We start from the raw sequence: 20,396 nt of genomic DNA on the forward strand, positions 1-20,396 counted from the left end.
TGACTTCATGCAAGACTGTACCTTATTTGAAGTCAGATCAGTCAACAAAATTTTTCTTCAGAAGTCATCAAAATCTCTCCTCCTGCTCATTCAGGCTTCTTTCAGTTTTTGTGTGACAGCAGAGCTTTGACTTCACTTAAATCTATGTTAAAAGTCTTTCTGATTTTGTAGCAAGCCCCTAATGTGTTGTCAGATGACACCATGTGTGCTGGAACAGATTTGTTTATTTAGTATGGGTCTCAAAACACTTGGAGAATGACAGATAAGACTGAGTCTTCAGCTTTGGTCAGAAATTACTCTGGTAAATGCGCTCTTGTGAGTAGCAGTGTGTGTAGAAAACTGAATTGTGCTTGATCTGACTGTTCAGACGAGGAAATGGACCGAACTCAGTACCTGCCCTAGAAATGAAAAAGCCTTTCTACTTAGTGAACTAGTCAGCAGGAATGCTGCTGCTGGAGATGACAGGCGCATGTTTACAAATTTTTGTTTGTTTCATTAATTGTTGCCCCAAGGGGAGGGGAGAGGGAATGTAAGATAGGAGTCAGTAATTTTGGAACTACTGGGACCACTGTCACTGCTGCCTCTGCAGCACCATTTGGTACTGATGATTTCATTGCAGCACTAGTTGCTGCTGGACACAAGCTTCTAATTATCCAAGATAATCATCCTGCTGTTTCCTTAGCTTCATAGAGGTTTATTGCATTGTTTCAGCTAGTAGTGTTCCAATTTGTATTTGTAGTTTGTAGAGGAAGTGCCTAATTGTAAATTTTGTTTGTGTGGAAGCTGATCTTTATTGAGAAGTAATGAAAACATATTCACTTGTTCGAGGAATCTGGTGTTGCACTAAATGCAAAGAGGTACTGAATAAAGTGCAGTGAAAGTACTACAGTGTATGTGGAAATCCAGAAATTATAGTTTTCACAAGAGCATGATCATACAGAGTACAAAAAGTAATGGCATCTGGAACCATTGTAGCACAGACGTAGTGAGTGGATGAGTGAGCAAGCGGCCCTTTAAGGAATCGTAACAGCTAACAGCAGACTTAGCATGCCCTGCATTTCCCTTCTGTTATGTTTTAAGCGATTATGTCCCCTGCAGCAGGACTGTTTGTGTGTGCTCCTTCTGAAGTTGATATCCAGATATATCACAAGAAGTACAATTTAAAATAATATGCGGCTCATCCACATGGTTTCTCAACCTGAGAAGATGGAGGGAGATAAAGATACCAAGCTGTATTCACTGTGGCTGCCCATCTTTTTTGTGCTGAGTTTAATTTTCTATTATTTATTGAAAATGGTTCCCCATTAAATGTACAAATGCACAGTCAATGACCATTTCCTTTTCATTTTTATTGTTTTCTTTTTTCCCCCTGCCTTCACATATCTTAAAACTGTATACCATTTTTTATTTTATTATTATTTTTTTAATTTTTAAGTCAGTGCTTTCTTTATTATGTAAGAAATTTTCTGTTATCACTATGTTTTTTATTTATTTATTTTTTATTTATTTATTATATTTTTACAAATGTCTGCTTGTGTCTGTGTATATGCGGATGGATATGTGTGTGTGTGCGCGCGAGTGTATACCTGTCCTTTCTTCCCCCTAAGGTAAGTCTTTCCACTCCCGGGATTGGAATGACTCCTTACCCTCTCCCTTAAAACCCACATCCTTTCGTCTTTCCCTCTCCTTCCCTCTTCCCTGATGAAGCATCCGTTTGTTGCGAAAGCTTGAATTTTGTGTGTATGTTTGTGTTTGTGTGTCTATCGACCTGCCAGCGCTTTTGTTTGGTAAGTCTCATCATCTTTGTTTTTAGATATATTTTTCCCATGTGGAATGTTTCCCTCTACTATATTCATATATATATTTCCGCTTTCAACACTACCGCTGCTATAAAATCCACTGTTTCCAGTTCACAAACAGTTCCTTTCAGCTATTAAACAACCTTTTTGGCTAGTTTTAATATCTTTTGCTTTATTTCCATTTCCGTTTTTCTCACATCATCGATCATTTTTAGCCGCTTCCCACAGGTTTTAACGTCATTATTTCTTCATCAGACAATTGTTAGCTTCATTTCCATAATCTGCCACCACCAAACCACCCTTTTAATACCTCCTCAGGTAGTTTTTTCGAAATTTTCCCGTATTTCTCCACCCTTTAACGTGTTTTGGCGGCAACACAACCACCTAATCTTTATGCACATCATTATCTACCTACACAAGTTCACCACAGGATCAACATAGCCCAGCTCTAACCAACCCTTTTTCGCCTTTTTTCACACCAGATCTCCATTTGCTTTCTAGTTTTATCTTTATCTCTCCCCAAAAAGAAATGTCTGCTTGTGTCTGTGTGTGTGTGGATGGATATGTGTGTGTGTGCAAGTGTATACCTGTCCTTTTTTCCCCCTAAGGTAAGTCTTTCCGCTCCCGGGATTGGAATGACTCCTTACCCTCTCCCTTAAAACCCATATCCTTTTGTCTTTCCCTCTCCTTCCCTCTTTCCTGACGAGGCAACCGTTGGTTGCGAAAGCTAGAATTTTGTGTGTATGTTTGTGTTTGTTTGTGTGTCTATCGACCTGCCAGCGCTTTTGTTGGGTAAGTCTCATCATCTTTCTTTTTATATATATATATATATATATATATATATATATATATATATATATATATATATATATATATAATAGAAGGAAACATTCCACGAAGGAAAAATATACCTAAAAACAAAGATGATGTGACTTACCAAATGAAATGAAAGTGCTGGCAGGTCGACAGACACACAAACGAACACAAACATACACACAAAATTCAAGCTTTCGCAACAAACTGTTGCCTCATCAGGAAAGAGGGAAAGACGAAAGGATGTGGGTTTTAAGGGAGAGGGTAAGGAGTCATTCCAGTCCCGGGAGCGGAAAGACTTACCTTACCTTACCTTACCTTGCCCTAAGGTAAGTCTTTCCGCTCCCGGGACTGGAATGACTCCTTACCCTCTCCCTTAAAACCCACATCCATTCGTCTTTCCCTCTCCTTCCCTCTTTCCTGATGAGGCAACATTTTGTTGCGAAAGCTTGAATTTTGTCTGTATGTTTGTGTTCGTTTGTGTGTCTGTCGACCTGCCGGCACTTTCATTTGGTAAGTCACATCATCTTTGTTTTTAGGTATATTTTTCCTTCGTGGAATGTTTCCTTCTATTATAACCATATCATTAATTTGAACCCAACAATTACGTTTGTTATTGTCGCCTTTGCATTTCGAAATCTTTCCTGTCGTCTTATTCCTCTTTTTTCTCTTTATTTTCTCTTTCTGTTTTTACCAGTAGTTTCACTTTGTATTCACCTTCCCCTTTTACCGTAATCTACTATACAATTTTATCCCGCCTATATATGCTCAACGATACGTAACCCACTTCCCAACCATAACCAAAAAATTTTATTTTCCGCCTTCAACACTACCGCTGCTATAAAATCCACCGTTTCTAGTTCAATAACAGCTGCTTTCACGTATTCAACAACCATTTCGGCTAGTTCTAATAACTTTAACTTTATTTCCACTTCCGTTTTTCGCACTTCACTGATCATTTTAGCCGCTCCCCACAGGTTTTAACGTCATTATTTCTAGAATTGTTAGCCCCATTTTCGTAATCTTTCACCACAACACCACTCCTTTAATACGTTTTTTCGAAATTTTCTCGAAATTTTCCCGAATTTCTCCGTCCTTTAACGTGATTTAGCGGCAACACAACCACCTAACCTTTTTGCACATCGCTGTCTACCAACCCAAGTTCACCACAGGATCAACTTAACCAACACTTTTTCGTCTTTTTTCATACCAGATCTCCAATTGCTTTCTAGTTCACCTTTATCTCTCCCCATATATTTCTATCTTTCTTTTTCATTTCAACCTCATGTTAAACTTTCCACCTTCTAATACCATGTCACCCTCACAACACCCCCACAATGACCCCATTAAGTTTTATTTACATTCCCTCCGCAAACATGCCTTCACCCTAGCCAGATTACGCTCACATATTTTATTTTCTCAGGCTTGTCTGAAATTTGGCATAACTCCCAAAGGCCTCACTCTTAAAGTTCCCATCTCTGGCTGCAACCCTTCTTTCCATCAGTCCCTATACCAGTTCCAAACTGAACAATCCATTGCCCTCACCCACCTAATCCTTCACCTACACATCAACTCAGCCAATGAACACACCCGTCAACTCCTATCCTTAATAAAAGTCCTCAATCTTTCCTCTCCCACATCCACACCGGCTATTCAGAGCATCCTCCTACAGGCCAACCGCCAATTAGAACAGCATGCCACCCTTCACCTCAAAAAACTATCCAATCTCCTGGTTTCCCACCTCCGGAAAGGCAACTCACTCACCCTTCACAACCTTTCCAGCAAACCTCAACCATCTCTCATTGCACACAAACCCAGTCTCTCCCATCTACTCAATCTCCCACTTCCAGCTCCACTCCCTCCAAAACCTCAAAATTCCGATCAACACAATCTGGCACCACAACACCCTAATTCAGTAGTTAACCTTTCCTCCAAACCTCTCTCCCAATCCGAAACCTCTGTCCTATCCAAAGGCCTCACCTTCAGCCCCACTCCCAGATTCAACCAAACAGCCCTCGTCAAAGATTTACTGTCCTACACTCGTACTCTCTGCTGGAAGTATCACTTTGCCACGAAGAAAAATGATCATAATCCTACCCCTAATGATACAACTCCCCAAGACACTATCCAAATTGAACCATGTCTGGAACAGTTCCGTCCTCCGTCACAGCGGGACCCACCTCCTCTTCCTCAAAATCACCCTCTCCGAACCTTCCAGGAATTTCTGACTTCCAGCCTTGCCTCCCAATCCTTTATAAAAAACCTTAATCCTACTCCCAACATCACCACTGCTGAAGCCCAGGCTATCCGTGATCTGAAGGCTGACCGGTCCATCGTCATTCTTCCGGCGGACAAGGGTTCCACGACCGTGGTACTTGATCGTCGGGAGTATGTGGCTGAGGGACTGCGTCAGCTTTCAGACAACACCACATACAAAGTTTGCCAAGGTAATCCCATTCCTGATGTCCAGGCAGAGCTTCAAGGAATCCTCAGAACCTTAGGCCCCCTACAAAACCTTTCACCTGACTCCATCAACCTCCTGACCCCACCGACACCCCGCACCCATACCTTCTACCTTCTTCCTAAAATTCACAAACCCAATCATCCCGGCCGCCCCATTGTAGCTGGTTACCAAGCCCCCACAGAACGTATCTCTGCCTACGTAGATCAACACCATCAACCCATTACATGCAGTCTCCCATCCTTCATCAAAGACACCAACCACTTTCTCGAACGCCTGGAATCCTTACCCAATCCGTTACCCCCAGAAACCATCCTTGTAACCATTGATGCCACTTCCTTATACACAAATATCCCGCACGTCCAGGGCCTCGCTGCGATGGAGCACTTCCTTTCACGCCGATCACCTGCCACCCTACCTAAAACATCTTTCCTCATTACCTTAGCCAGCTTCATCCTGACCCACAACTTCTTCACTTTTGAAAACCAGACATACCAACAATTAAAGGGAACAGCCATGGGTACCAGGATGGCCCCCTCGTACGCCAACCTATTCATGGGTCGCTTAGAGGAAGCCTTCTTGGTTACCCAGGCCTGCCAACCCAAAGTTTGGTACAGATTTATTGATGACATCTTCATGATCTGGACTCACAGTGAAGAAGAACTCCAGAATTTCCTCTCCAACCTCAACTCCTTTGGTTCCATCAGATTCACCTGGTCCTACTCCAAATCCCATGCCACTTTCCTTGATGTTGACCTTCACCTGTCCAATGGCCAGCTTCACACGTCCGTCCACATCAAACCCACCAACAAGCAACAGTACCTCCATTACGACAGCTGCCACCCATTCCACATCAAACGGTCCCTTCCCTACAGCCTAGGTCTTCATGGCAAACGAATCTGCTTCAGTCCGGAATCCCTGAAGCATTACACCAACAACCTGACAACAGCTTTCGCATCCCGCAACTACCCTCCCGACCTGGTACAGAAGCAAATAACCAGAGCCACTTCCTCATCCTCTCAAACCCAGAACCTCTCACAGAAAAACCACAAAAGTGCCCCACTTGTGACAGGATACTTTCCGGGACTGGATCAGATTCTGAATGTGGCTCTCCAGCAGTGATACGACTTCCTCAAATCCTGCCCTGAAATGAGATCCATCCTTCATGAAATCCTCCCCACTCCACCAAGAGTGTCTTTCCGCCGTCCACCTAACCTTCGTAACCTCTTAGTTCATCCCTATGAAATCCCCAAACCACCTTCCCTACCCTCTGGCTCCTACCCTTGTAACCGCCCCCGGTGTAAAACCTGTCCCATGCACCCTCCCACCACCACCTACTCCAGTCCTGTAACCCGGAAGGTGTACACAATCAAAGGCAGAGCCACGTGTGAAAGCACCCACGTGATCTACCAACTGACCTGCCTACACTGTGATGCATTCTATGTGGGAATGACCAGCAACAAACTGTCCATTCACATGAATGGACACAGGCAGACAGTGTTTGTTGGTAATGAGGATCACCCTGTGGCTAAACATGCCTTGGTGCATGACCAGCACATCTTGGCGCAGTGTTACACCGTCCGGGCTATCTGGATACTTCCTACTAACACCAACCTATCCGAACTCCGGAGATGGGAACTTGCTCTTCAATACATCCTCTCTTCCCGTTATCCACCAGGCCTCAATCTCCGCTAATTTCAAATTTCCGCCACTCATACCTCACCTGTCATTCATCAACTTCTTTGCCTCTGCACTTCTGCCTCGACTGACATCTCTGCCCAAACTCTTTGTCTTTAAATATGTCTGCTTGTGTCTGTATATGTGTGGATGGATATGTGTGTGTGTGTGCGAGTGTATACCCGTCCTTTTTTCCCCCTAAGGTAAGTCTTTCCGCTCCCGGGACTGGAATGACTCCTTACCCTCTCCCTTAAAACCCACATCCTTTCGTCTTTCCCTCTCCTTCCCTCTTTCCTGATGAGGCAACATTTTGTTGCGAAAGCTTGAATTTTGTCTGAATGTTTGTGTTCGTTTGTGTGTCTGTCGACCTGCCAGCACTTTCATTTGGTAAGTCACATCATCTTTTTATATATATATATATATATATATATATATATATATATATATATATATATATATATATATATATATATATATATATATACACAGGGTTATTACAAATGATTGAAGCGATTTCACAGCTCTACAATAACTTTATTATTTGAGATATTTTCACAATGCTTTGCACACACATACAAAAACTCAAAAAGTTTTTTTAGGCATTCACAAATGTTTGGTATGTGCCCCTTTAGTGATTCGGCAGACATCAAGCCGATAATCAAGTTCCTCCCACACTCGGCGCAGCATGTCCCCATCAATGAGTTCAAAAGCATCATTGATGCGAGCTCGCAGTTCTGGCACGTTTCTTGGTAGAGGAGGTTTAAACACTGAATCTTTCACATAACCCCACAGAAAGAAATCGCATGGGGTTAAGTTGGGAGAGCGTGGAGGCCATGACATGAATTGCTGATCATGATCTCCACCACGACCGATCCATCGGTTTTTCAATCTCCTGTTTATGAAATGCCGAACATCATGATGGAAGTGCGGTGGAGCACCATCCTGTCGGTCTCCAGTTGTGGCATGAGCCAATTTTCCAGCATGTCCAGATACACGTGTCCTGTAACGTTTTTTTTGCAGAAGAAAAAGGGACCGTGAGATTGCACAAAACACGTTAACTTTTGGTGAATTGCGAATTTGCTGCATGAATGCGTGAGGATTCTCTACCGCCCAGATTCGCACATTGTGTCTGTTCACTTCACCATTAAGAAAAAATGTTACTTCATCACTGAAAACAAGTTTCGCACTGAATGCATCCTCTTCCATGAGCTGTTGCAACCGCGCCGAAAATTCAAAGCGTTTGACTTTGTCATCGGGTGTCAGGGCTTGTAGCAATTGTAAACGGTAAGGCTTCTGCTTTAGCCTTTTCCGTAAGATTTTCTAAACCGTCGGCTGTGGTACGTTTAGCTCCCTGCTTGTTTTATTCGTCGACTTCCGCGGGCTACGCGTGAAACTTGCCCGCACGCGTTCAACCGTTTCTTCGCTCACAGCAGGCCGACCCGTTGATTTCCCCTTACAGAGGCATCCAGAAGCTTTAAACTGCGCATACCATTGCCGAATGGAGTTAACAGTTGGTGGATCTTTGTTGAACTTCGTCCTGAAGTGTCGTTGCACTATTATGACTGACTGATGTGAGTGCATTTCAAGCACGACATACGCTTTCTCGGCTCCTGTGGTCATTTTGTCTTACTGCGCTCTCGAGCGCTATGGCGACAGAAACCTGAAGTGCGGCTTCAGCCGAACAAAACTTTATGAGTTTTTCTACGTATCTGTAGTGTGTCGTGACCATATGTCAATGAATGGAGCTACAGTGAATTTATGAAATCGTTTCAATCATTTGTAATAGCCCTGTGTGTGTATATATATATATATATATATATATATATATATGATCTTACTAATTTGTCGTAAGAAAATAATCACCATACAATTATATAATTTAAAAGATCTGCTAATTGTGCTGTTCAAATTGCTGTTTTGTTGCTCTCTGGATGCTTTAAAAAGTCATCATTTTGTTTTGAGAAATTTTTGTAAAGTTCGACGTATAAATGAAGGTCCTTAGTTTTTCTAATCATACCTATTTCATTATTAACCATGTGTCCTTTTATTCCAGGCAATCCTACACTTTGGGAAAATTGCCAGGAAACAAAATTTGACAAGTGTGGCATTGGGACTTATTTATACCGTCCCAAGTTTGTTAATAGTGGATTGCTTCCAGAAATTACGCCAGCAAATTAAATGTTATGTGCAGTTATCAACAGTTGCTGGAAGACCTGAACTAAAAGAGGTAATAACTAATTTGTCAAATTTAATTGCTGCATTTGTTAAATAATTGTGGCAAAGACATCATCTGTAAGCAAATGTGTTGCTTGTTTTTGGTCTGCTATTTTTATGGACCTCCAAATGGAATGATTGGAGTAAGGATTCCCTCTGCTGTATTGGAGCACTGTCACAAGACCATGTGATAGCTGTAAAATTCTTTAAAAAATTATAATTATATGATTATAATTACCAGAACTTTGGTGTTAATTGTTTACCCCCCCCCCCCCAATATATATATATATATTCTAGGTGTCAGAGAGGAGTGAGAGATAGGAATGTCAAATCATATCTCTTCAGGAGATTTAGATTTAATAAATTGCCGTAACTTTGAGACAGATTGATAAGGTCTTCTCTTATGATATTAAGTAGACTATTTTACTTAAGAAAGTGTTATTTTCTATATGTCTACTGTTACTAGTTACTTTACTCATTTCACATGCCAAAAGGGAATATTCACATTTGCTTAGAGTAGGTTATAGTTACTACTTGTAGAATTGCATATCTCCCTTGTACAGACCCTTAATAGATAAGCGTATATCATTTTTACAAGTTTTTAAATGTGATGTACAATGCTTTGCCCTCTTTTTATCTGTTTGTATTTCAGGCTCTTGATCTCATAGAGTCCACAAATTTGAAATATTTCACACGAGAAATGACTGCAGAACTTTACTCATTAAAAGGCATGCTGCTATCGCAGCTAGGTAAGTTCATTGTCAGCTTAATTATCCTCTAATATCTACTGTATAGAGTATATCTGAATGTAAAAATCAGTTTTTATTGTCTTAGCATAACAGAAAAATTAATTTTTCAATGGTTGCTTGAAGAAGAGGGGGAGGGGCCAGCATTATCGATAATTAGTGTATGCACCTAATGATAGAAATAAAGGATGAGAATGAGAATTAAGAGTTTGCTTGTGGGAGGAGCGACATTTACTTATTCTTTCAGATCTCTATCCAAACATCCTTCTTTTGGGGGAAGATAGAGTAGAGGAACAAGAAGACTGCGGAGAGGGATAGTGTGACTGTAACTTGATAGTGAAGTAGGAAGTAAGGGGATAGGATAAGCATGGAGTTGGGTGCGAGACTGTGACTGATGGAGATTGGGACCAAGATAAGTAAGGGTTGAAAGGATTTGTTGTGTGGAGAATTCCCATCCACCTTCTCCAGATAAGCTACTTGGGAGGGAAGGGGCTGTGGGGATCAAGTTGACACAGATTGTGAATTGGCTCAGCAGCAAATTGTGCCATGGGATGATAAACTCCGTTCTGGGCCACAGTTTGGCAGTGGACATTTACTAGAGTGCACAGATTGTGGGTGGTCATCCCCTCATAAATAGCAGTGCAGACGCTAAAGCAGGGCTGATATATGATACGACTGCTTTCAGCGGTGGAGCTACCACTAATATTGGTGATATTTGCATGTTGCAGGACTGGAGTAGCATGTGCTGGTGGGTACACAGGGTAGACCCTGCACCTCAATCCTCAGCAGAGGTATTATATACCATTTTACAAGGGTTATAGAGTAGTGTGGCATAAGGGTGGACCGAGATATTTGATGAGCAGGGGAATACTATTTTGGGAGATGTGCGAAAGGTGTTCCTCATTTTCAAGGTAGTAGCCTCTGTGTGGGGGAGATTTGGTTATGTTGTTCCAGTACACGGATATTTTGGCCGTAAACAGTACAGATATTCCTTTGCAAGTGTTTCTGGGGAATGGTTGTAGAACAAGGGGCATTTTTGTTACAGGTTCAGGAGATCTGTTAAGACCTAGATTTAGAGGGTAGTTAACCAACTATACCAAGATGTTTGTGAGATTTTTGGGACTTCACAGGGAAATTAATAACAAATAGACGAAAGGTGGAAGGAAAATGTGAATATACCAAGAGAATCAGTAAATGCTGATGAGAAGAGCAATATGAAGTGTGTCTGGGCAGGTGGATGGGTGTGCATACAAGCGCGCATGTGCACCCTTTGGAGCACTTTACGACACATTAGTCTTAGCATAGTTGAGGACTGTGTAGTGCCAATTGCATTGAGTGACTGATGCATGATCCCTAATAAGGCTTAAGCTATTACATTGCGCAAGGACCTGAAGGTAATCCTGTAAAACATTTGAAACTAGTCATATAAAAATCTGTATGATCTATGTGTGGTTGTGTGTTCAAAACAGCATGTTCACAAATCCAATCTAAGGAATGAAACTGTGGAGGCATATATACAGTTTCAGTGTACTGTAGTTTTAATTTGAGTTAGTGTCAGTGTATTTGTGTTATCAGTCGTAAACATATCTCTCAGACTGTTACCACCTCTGTCCCACAGGACGTTCGGACGAGGCCAACAAAGCATTCTCGGCAGCTGTGCAGCTTCACGACACACTGTTGAAGGCGTGGGCCAACTGGGGGGACTACCTGGAGCAGGTGTTCACGCAGGAGCCCACCAATCTGCAGGTTGGGCATGCCACCATCACCTGCTTCCTGCATGCCTGCCGGCACCAGAACGAGCACAAGTCGCGCAAGTACATCGCCAAGGTATGCTCACCAGCAGTGGGCCAGAGTTTGTGGGTCTGCACCTGAGTTAATGTCGCAGTTTTGCTTCCATTACTTTTCAGTAACTGCTCCAGTATGAAATGTAGATTTTGTCACATGCCGCTCAGCTTCGACCGAACTGTGTGCTATCCTAACATCAGCTACAAATTCAGAAATGTGTAATTCATCAATTTCGTCGAAAAAGTCTACAAGTGTCTCATTTAGTTACATAATTTTTGACAGATTTTGTGTAAAAAGTGTTTTCATTAAATATATGGTTATAACGCACTGGCGTGTGAAACTTGAGGACGAAAGTAACTTTTGTTGATGTGTCATTGCCACATTACATAGCTCACCGAAACTTGAGCTGTACACAGAAAGAAATGCTTTAGTATAGTGCAGAATGTAGCTGAAAGAAACATGCAATGAGACAAACAGAAATGACAAAATTTAATAAAAGGCAGTAATTATGGGGAAGTCACTGCGAATTATGTTCGTTCCCTAGACATTAAAAATGGTAGGACATGGTTCTTAATAGGATGTACAGTTACTTTGGAAAGTAGTGCCTACTACACAAAGTGCTCTCATAGTGGCCCCAACATTGGCAAGGCATTTTTGTGGTAAGGTGTTCTATACTCCTCCAGCGCTGTTGACAACTGCTGGATGGTTGTTGGTGCACTTGCTTAATATGTATTCTCAACACATCCCACACATGCTCAATGGGATTCCTGCAAAACTCAATGCGGTCACACATAGTCATTTATGAAAATGGAGTCACAGCTGAATACACCCCTGAAAAAGACACATTGGGAAGGAGTGGAGTCACACAATTATGTTGAGCATTGAGTGTAGCGTGTTCAGAGATTTGAAGGTCAATACTGCTTTGCTACATCATGTCTTCCCACATCATAATGCCTAGATTTCCAAAATGATCATGTTTGTCAGTGTTCCTGGATGCATTACGTGTTCCACCTTTTACTATATGAGGGTTCATAATGCACCTAGAAACACTGTCGAACATCACCATTTTGGTGGACCAGGTGTTACGGTGTTGGCAGCTCCTAATCTTTGAACACCATACACTCACCAGTCAACATTTGTTTTCAGGGGTACAAACAGTCCTGATTTCATTCTTATGGATGACAGTGTGCAACTACAATGGACTGCACAGTTGGAGGAGCTCTTGGAATAAGAAGATATTCAGTGAATAGACAGGCTTGCACAAACCCCAACTTAAATCACATCGACCACATACGATGTGTTGCAGCACGTCCGCATACTCCAATGACCGTCCAGCTACTGTCAAATGTGCTGGTGGAGGAATGGAACACCCTGCCACAAGAACTTCACACTAACTTCATGGCCGGCATGGGAGCACACATTGCTGTCCATGGTGCTCACACACCCTATTAAAACCATGTCCCACCTTCTGGAGCTCATCATGAATCGCAGTGTCTTCAGTGTAATTATTATCTTTGAATAAAATTGTAATTTGTTTGTTTTGTTGCATATTTTTGTGTTACCTTTTGTACTATATTGTAGCAGTTCTTTGTGTTGAATCATACAACTTTCATCAAGTTATGTTATTTGGCAGTGACATGTCATGCAAAAGTTTCTTCAGTTTTGCACATCACTGTGTGAAGTTGCTGCAAATCGCACTGAAGAGAGCTTAGTCTAGGAAGGCCTACAATGGTGAATAATTTGAGTGCATTTGAAAATAATGTCATTTAGTAATTGATGTTAAAAAATTGAAACATGATGGTTTACTTCTTGAGCCTGAACTAGCAAGACAATCACAAATAAAATTATGAGAGAGAATTACTGGCCAGTGCTTATCTTGAGCAGAAATGATTGTACTGCTGATAGAGATGTATGAAACTAAATACACAGCTCTAACTTTTGGAAGCAGTTGTTCCTTTCGCAGATGTGAGGGAGAATGATAGACTGGGAAAAGTTAAAAAGAAAAGGAGGAGGGGGGGGGGGGATGTCACTGACACCCCAGGGTGAGAGGGACCCTCCTGTAGTAAGGAGACAAGGTACGACTGTGGCACTTATGAGCTCACCTTGACAGAAGCAGGAGAGTCATGTGCAGTGCACGACTATGTGGAGGAGCAAGTTTTGGGAGAGATAAGATAGGTGAAGAGGGAACAGTGTAGATGTAGATTAATGGAGGCAAATTAGAGGCACAGGAGACAGGAGTGTAGATGGTATTGCATAGAGGCCAGTGGAGATGGAGGCCAGGAGAATTGTGATTGAAGGAAAGGACAATTGTGATTGAAGGAAAGGACAATTCTAATGCAGTAATTCAGGGTGTCGGATACGGGAGGGCTAGATCTGGATGTCACAGGTTGTGAAGCAGCTCTTGAGGTGGCACATGTTGCACTCAACAGCATGGTCTTCCATTGGATAAGACCGTAATGGCCTCATGATGGGCCAACATATTTGTAAATTGAGTTGTGGGATACCACTGGGAGAAATGTGGAAGTTATTCCTCATTTCAGGGCAAGATGAAAGGTAGTTGAAGCTGTAATAAACAATATAGGTTAATTTGTTTGTCATGGATTGCATTTTGGTACCAACAGAGGAAGGAGGGGGGAAGGGGGTGTAGTTGCTTCTTTGCAACTGGTTATCATAGGTGGTTGTAGAATTAATGGCATGTGTTGATATGACATGGTAGACTTGTTTTTGGACTATGTTTGAACGGTAGCACCTGTCTGTGAAGGACTTAGTGAGACCATCAGGACATATAGTGAAGTGTTTCTCCTCACTGCAGATGCAATCTATATGGGTGAGACCTTTTAGTCTGGAAGGAATATCAGCTATTGGAAAAAGTAATGTTGGTGGTTGAGAGGATTGAAAAGTACGGAGGTCTTTATCGAGCTGTTGGAGAGATGGAGGTCAGACTCGAGGAAAGTGCCACACTGGACTCAGCAGGACGATGTGGAATGGATAGGGGAAGCGATACGAGGGCATAATGTGAGGGCACCAGGGCTCAGGTGCACGAGTAGTTCTGCAAATAGGCCTGTTGTGGACCATGACATAGATTGGTAATGCTACAGAGTCAGATATGTGTGGTTTTTTACATGTTTAATCTTCCCGTTCTGAAGAAGAACAAAAGTTTAAAATTTTTACTGCTTTATGTAAATATCAGCCCTTCTGTATTTGGAAAACTGTTTATTATTAGCTTTTGCTGTGCTTAAGTTTCTCCAGTAGTATCTTTCTAAAAGAATGTAGTTGTAATTCCTATTTTTGCATTTGTGGTTAGATTTATTTACATTTACTTTGTATTCTTATGAGTTTTTGTGAGATTCAAGATGATCTAATTCACTTTTGCATCTGTTGTTGCTTGTTAACACGAATGACTGTTTGTGTTCAGGATTTTAGTGCCTTTTATATTAAATATTATGATCTCTCTATAGGTTTTGTGGCTGTTGACGTTTGATGATGAGCGCCTCGGATTGGCGGAAGCAATGGATAAATATTCCATTGGTATTCCTCCACTCATGTGGCTCCCATGGGTTCCACAGCTGCTCGGCTGTATTCTCCGTATTGAAGGCAAGCTCGTGCTGAATCTTATCAGCCAGGTAACATATCAGGCCATTTGAAGTCTGATGCAAAATATGCTACGTAGTGGAGAAATTGCATTTACATCTGAAGGAGCTAGCTCTGACTTTAGACAGTAGAAATTTCATGTTGTGAACCTTTAGTTGATGTTCCAAATATTGTACAGTAATGCTGTAGTAAGTAATTAGCTGATAAAAACCATGTCATTTAATTTTAATGTACATATATTGATGACTTCATGGGTACTGTAAATTTGTTGAAAAGACCCAGGGGGTTGGAATGAATGGTTGATAAACATAAGTTTACACACTCTTGTGGCTCTAATTTTTCTCATTTCAAGACCGAAATAACCCAAGTTTACTAAATTTACAGTTGAGTCATTCTAGTAAGTGTAAGTTGCCTCAACATATACTGAAATTTTTATGTATCATTGCTTTTATGTCTGTGTCATTTTGTATTGATGCACTGTTTGATCGTAGTCTTTGGTGGCCCATACCTGCTTTAACTGCCCCTGGGGTCCTCGATTTTGGCACTGGGATGCATTTGATGATCTTGCTGGTCCCACACATTCTGTTGGGGGCAGGTAGGTGGGTTTTGTTGGTTAATGAAGCACATCTGCAACATGCAGGCAGTTTATAAAGGCACTTGAGGTGTGTGGACAAATTTTGTTCTGTGTGTGTGTGTGTGTGTGTGTGTGTGTGTGTGTGTGTGTGTGTGTGCAAGGGAGGAGGGGGGGGGGCATGGTTGCAGGGTACTCTCTCATGAGAGGAGACATAGCACATGAGGACAAGGGATACCTGTTAAAGACACTGCTGTGCTGCTAAGTGTTCCTGAGCCACTGCTGGAGGTGACCCATTGCTGTATCTCCTGGGTGTCTCATGAGAACATTGGCAGAATGTTGCAGGCCGACCCCTCCAGTTGAGAAAACAATCACGTCAGTTTGCGCCTTTGTTCTCAGTTGGTGCTAGGATATATTGGAGGCTGTACCAGCAAAGGACCCTGGTGACAAAATGTGGCTCTGCATTCTTCAGAGAGGGTCATCCACTGCTGGGCTCCTGCCCTAATAATGGTCCCAGGTGTGTGTTATAGATTTTGTTGGGCAAGCTCCGATAAAAGAAATGAATTAATTTGGAAAATCCTGAGGAAACAGAGATTGTTGTACTTTCAGGTCAAAAATGTGGAAATGTGGAAATGTCTACAGGCAGAAGTTACTAGAAATTCATGTGTGTATAAGAAGATGGAAGCGCAAAGCATACAACTACCACCACCATCATATTCAAGAGTAGGGTCTTGCCGAGAACCTGATAAAATTCTGGTCCTACTTAAAATCATTAAGTGAGTTTAATGCTTTTATCCAGTCACTTGTCGACCCCTTCTGTGGCAATAGAAGACAACAAAATAAAAACTGAAGTTTTAAATAATAATTCATACTGGGCGGTAATACAGACCTGTCATTGTTTGACTATACTACAGTCTCCAATATGAAGGAAACAAAAATAAGCATTGCTGGCACTGAGAAGCAAGTGGAAGAGTTGAAAACAAATTTTCACCAGGGCCAGACGGAATCCCAGTTTGGTTTTATCTAGAATACTTTGACATTGGCCCCTTATTTAGCTTGCATTTATCGCAAATACCTCATGCAGCGTGAAGTCACAAGCAACTGGAAAAAAAGTGCAGATGACTCGAACATATGGGAAAAGTAAAAGAATGGACATGAAAATTAAAGACACATTTTCTTATCATTGGTATTCCTGAACTTATTCTAATTTGAAATATAATACATTTTCATGAGACAGGAAAGCTTCTGTCCACAAATCAGCACAGCTTTGGAAAGCATTGCTCGTGCTAAGCTCAGCTTGACATATTCGCACACGATATCCTATGAACGATGGATGAAGGGCAACGGGCAGATCCCACATTCCTAGATTTCTGGAAAGTGTTTGACACAGTGCCCCACTGCAGACTGTTAACGGAGGTCCAAGCATATGAAATAGTTTCCCAGATATGTGAGTGGCTCGAAGACCAAGTAATAGTAAGTAATTGTTAATAAGAGACAAGGGTGTCATGAGGAGTGCCCCAGAGAAGTGTGATAGGACAGCTCTTGTTATCCCTACATAAAAATGATCTGATGGGTAGGGTGAACAACTGTTAGCCGACAAAGCTGTTGTATACAGGAAAGTATTGTTCTTGAGTGGCTGTAGAAAGGTATGGGATGACTTAGAATTTCTGTTAAGTGTGATGAATGACAGCTTGCTTTAAATGCAGAAAAATGAAAGCTAATGCACATGGGTAGGAAAAACAGTCATTTACTGTTCAAATTCAGTATTAGTGGTGTGCTGCTTGATGCAGTCATCAATTGAATATCTAGATGTAAAATCGCAACATGATAGGAAATGCAATGAGCACGTAAGGATGGAAGTAGGGCGAATGATTTGCCTTATTGGGAGAATTTTAGGAAAATGTAATTTATTTAAAAAGGAGATTGCATGTGGAACACTTGTGTGACCAATTGTTGAGTGTTGTTGTAGAGTGTTTGGGATACCCAACACATTGGCTTAAAGGAAACATTGAAGAAATTGAGAGGCTTGCTGCTAGATCTGTTATCAGTAGGTTCGATCTTCACAAGTGTTATAGAGAGCCTTTTTGAACTCAAGTGGAAATCACTGGAGCCAAGATTAAGTTCTTTTTGCGAAAGACTAATGAGAAAATTTAGAGAAAGATATTTGTAGCTGACTGCAGAAAGATTCTACTGCCACCAGTGTACATTTTGCGTAAGCAACACAAAGAATAGATAAAAGAAGTTAGAACTTATATAGACAGTAATTTTTCCTTCACTCCATTTGTCTTTGGAATAGGAAAGAAAATGATTAGTGGTGGTACATGGTACTTCCTGCCATACATCGTATGGTGGCCTACAGAGTAAATATGTAGATATAAAAATCTATTGCAGTGGTCAGTGAACAGTAAAATGAGTTGAATAAAATAAGAAATTCAGTGGAAACAAAATACCAAATAATTTATTCTGCACAATGGGGAAGACTGAATACTGTATTTTCACTAATAACTCCAGAAGACGTATGGTAGCCTTACACAAAATTATTAAATGTATGTAGGTTTTCACATTAAATTGAAGGATTGAAATTGTAGCCAAATGCAGTTGAGATTCTGGGAAATAGTGAATAATATTTGCCTGGGTGCTCAGTTAAATCAGGTATGTTGCAAGCAAACCAAAGTCCCAAGTCCCGCCTATGTGTTACTGTACAAGTTCGTCAGTGATGCTGCTTCCTTGTCCGCTTAAGTTCATCATGAAGTAAACGAATACTCCAGCCAGAGTAAGATTCTCCAGTTGTGAAAGCATACATGAAGTTCATCTCCTCCTAAAAACTACTTGTTCTCACCAACAACTGCCCTTGCAAACAGGCTGACTGCTTGTGACTGACTGAAGGTAATAAAGACCACGAGATGCAGCAGCGATGTACGATTAACACCTCAGAAACCAGATTGCGCTAGTCATGGTCGTAGCTTGTAATGATAATTCGTTATAATAAATGACCACAGTTGGAAATAATTTGTTCTTCTTTCTATTAGACATATTGATATGAGCACCTTTCCATACTGGTCACTTTTCGACCTGAAAAAACACCCTTATGTGCATATTAGAGTAAACAGTAATAAAAAAGTAAGATGGTGCCATTGAACAAAATACAAGTAACTATTTACATATATACAAGAGTGTCATAAGTGTTTTTATTATCAGTCTAAAAATCAGTGTCATTTAAAAAATTTAAGTTCACACAGCATTGTGCAACACTACATTAAAATCGAGATACACAATTTGATATTGGCACTTATTATGGAGGTGTAGTGTTTTTCCTTGTAATATTTGCAAGCAATATTCTACAGCTGCAAAGTGACAGTTCCAACTGTATTTGGAACTGCTGCAGAAACCAGAACTTGTTTGTGAAGTTCCATCCATTACATGTGGCCACCTGTCTTGGTGCTAAATTCTGGCCACACTTCTGAAGATCCACCTTGCTGTGTGCTGTTTCACTCGGGCCATGTCGAGAGTGGCAGGGCTTGTAAACTCACAATGGGTCCTCTTACCTTGAAGGTGCCGTACACCTGCACTGATAGCGATAATCCCAGGGGTACAAAACTGATATTCGTCAACGAAAATGATGTGGTACTACTATTCGGCATTCCATTATTTCTGTGAATCACTCCACTCCAAAAGAAGCTGTCTGTTTTGTGGATTTAATGGCAAGTTGCTCATTGGATGGCAGTTCAATGGCCCAACTGCTGCCTGTCTCCCTCCAGTGGTGTAAAGCACACTGGGTGGTCATTCCTGATCCACTTTAACCATCTTGACAGATTGTGTGCACATTACATAAGCTGAGAGACCTGATAACATGGTTACAGGGTGAACCTGATAACATGGTTACAGGGTGACATAATCATTTTTCATATGTACTGAAGTCGCCTAAATGTATGGAATAGCATCTACATCAAATTGTTGCTTACAGGTACTCAGCCTTTTTCTGACAATGAGTATATTGTATAAACCTCATTTTGGTGAAATTTCTTTCAGAACATTTAATTTAGTGAGCATTGGATTAGCATTCCTTTCAGAGAATATTCTTATTTATAATGTTGCTAGAGAAAACCTAATCACCAGATATAAGTGCACTGAATGTATAAATCTGGTTAGTTTTCAGTGCCAGGAGCAGCAGATAGGAAAGGATTTGAGGCTTAAGTGCATAAAATGTCAACCAAGACACCTGGCCACAGGAGACAAATTGTACTAGATGATTGGGAAATTAGCCCTGGTGGTATGACAGAAGATTTAAAAACCTAACAATTTTGAAGTGGCAGAGAGCATAGTAGGCAAGTTAGGGATGAGGGAAGTACATTATAAATGACCCAAAAAGAGGGAGGAAACTGAATACAGGAAAAATTCCTGGCAGGAAGAAAAATGTGTAAAAATCGGTAATGAGAACAACCACTTGTTGTTCAGAAAGTCCTCTCTGCCTCTGGTCCCAGCAGGGAGAATACAGATTGGACACTTGGTAGAACACACAGTGAGATGACTACTATTGTCTCACAGTGTTTGCTCTATGTGTTGCTAGTACATACTCTCTGTCACTTACACAGAAATTTTCTTTGCAGTAAAAGTCTATTAGATTTGCCCAATAGTAAGTTAGGTTGCATTTTTCCCTTTTTCAGGAATATTGAACTCATAACATTTATTGAAAAGACTATCTCCATATTCATCATTATGCATAATGTTGATAGCTGTTG

The 20,396-nt window shown here is 41.2% G+C and overlaps 1 protein-coding gene across 1 annotated transcript in view; it reads left to right on the forward strand.

Annotated features, from left to right (window-relative positions):
- LOC126146787 (transformation/transcription domain-associated protein) overlaps window positions 1-20,396 on the forward strand; it is a 508,296-nt gene that overhangs the window by 380,950 nt on the left and 106,950 nt on the right. The window contains exons 52-55 of the mRNA XM_049915647.1: window positions 8,804-8,977; window positions 9,617-9,713; window positions 11,329-11,537; window positions 14,954-15,118. Of these exons, the coding sequence (XP_049771604.1) occupies window positions 8,804-8,977; window positions 9,617-9,713; window positions 11,329-11,537; window positions 14,954-15,118 (645 nt within the window). The remainder of the gene's footprint in view (window positions 1-8,803; window positions 8,978-9,616; window positions 9,714-11,328; window positions 11,538-14,953; window positions 15,119-20,396) is intronic.

The sequence above is a fragment of the Schistocerca cancellata genome, chromosome 1 (assembly GCF_023864275.1).
Source record: "Schistocerca cancellata isolate TAMUIC-IGC-003103 chromosome 1, iqSchCanc2.1, whole genome shotgun sequence".
Lineage (NCBI taxonomy): Eukaryota > Metazoa > Arthropoda > Insecta > Orthoptera > Acrididae > Schistocerca > Schistocerca cancellata.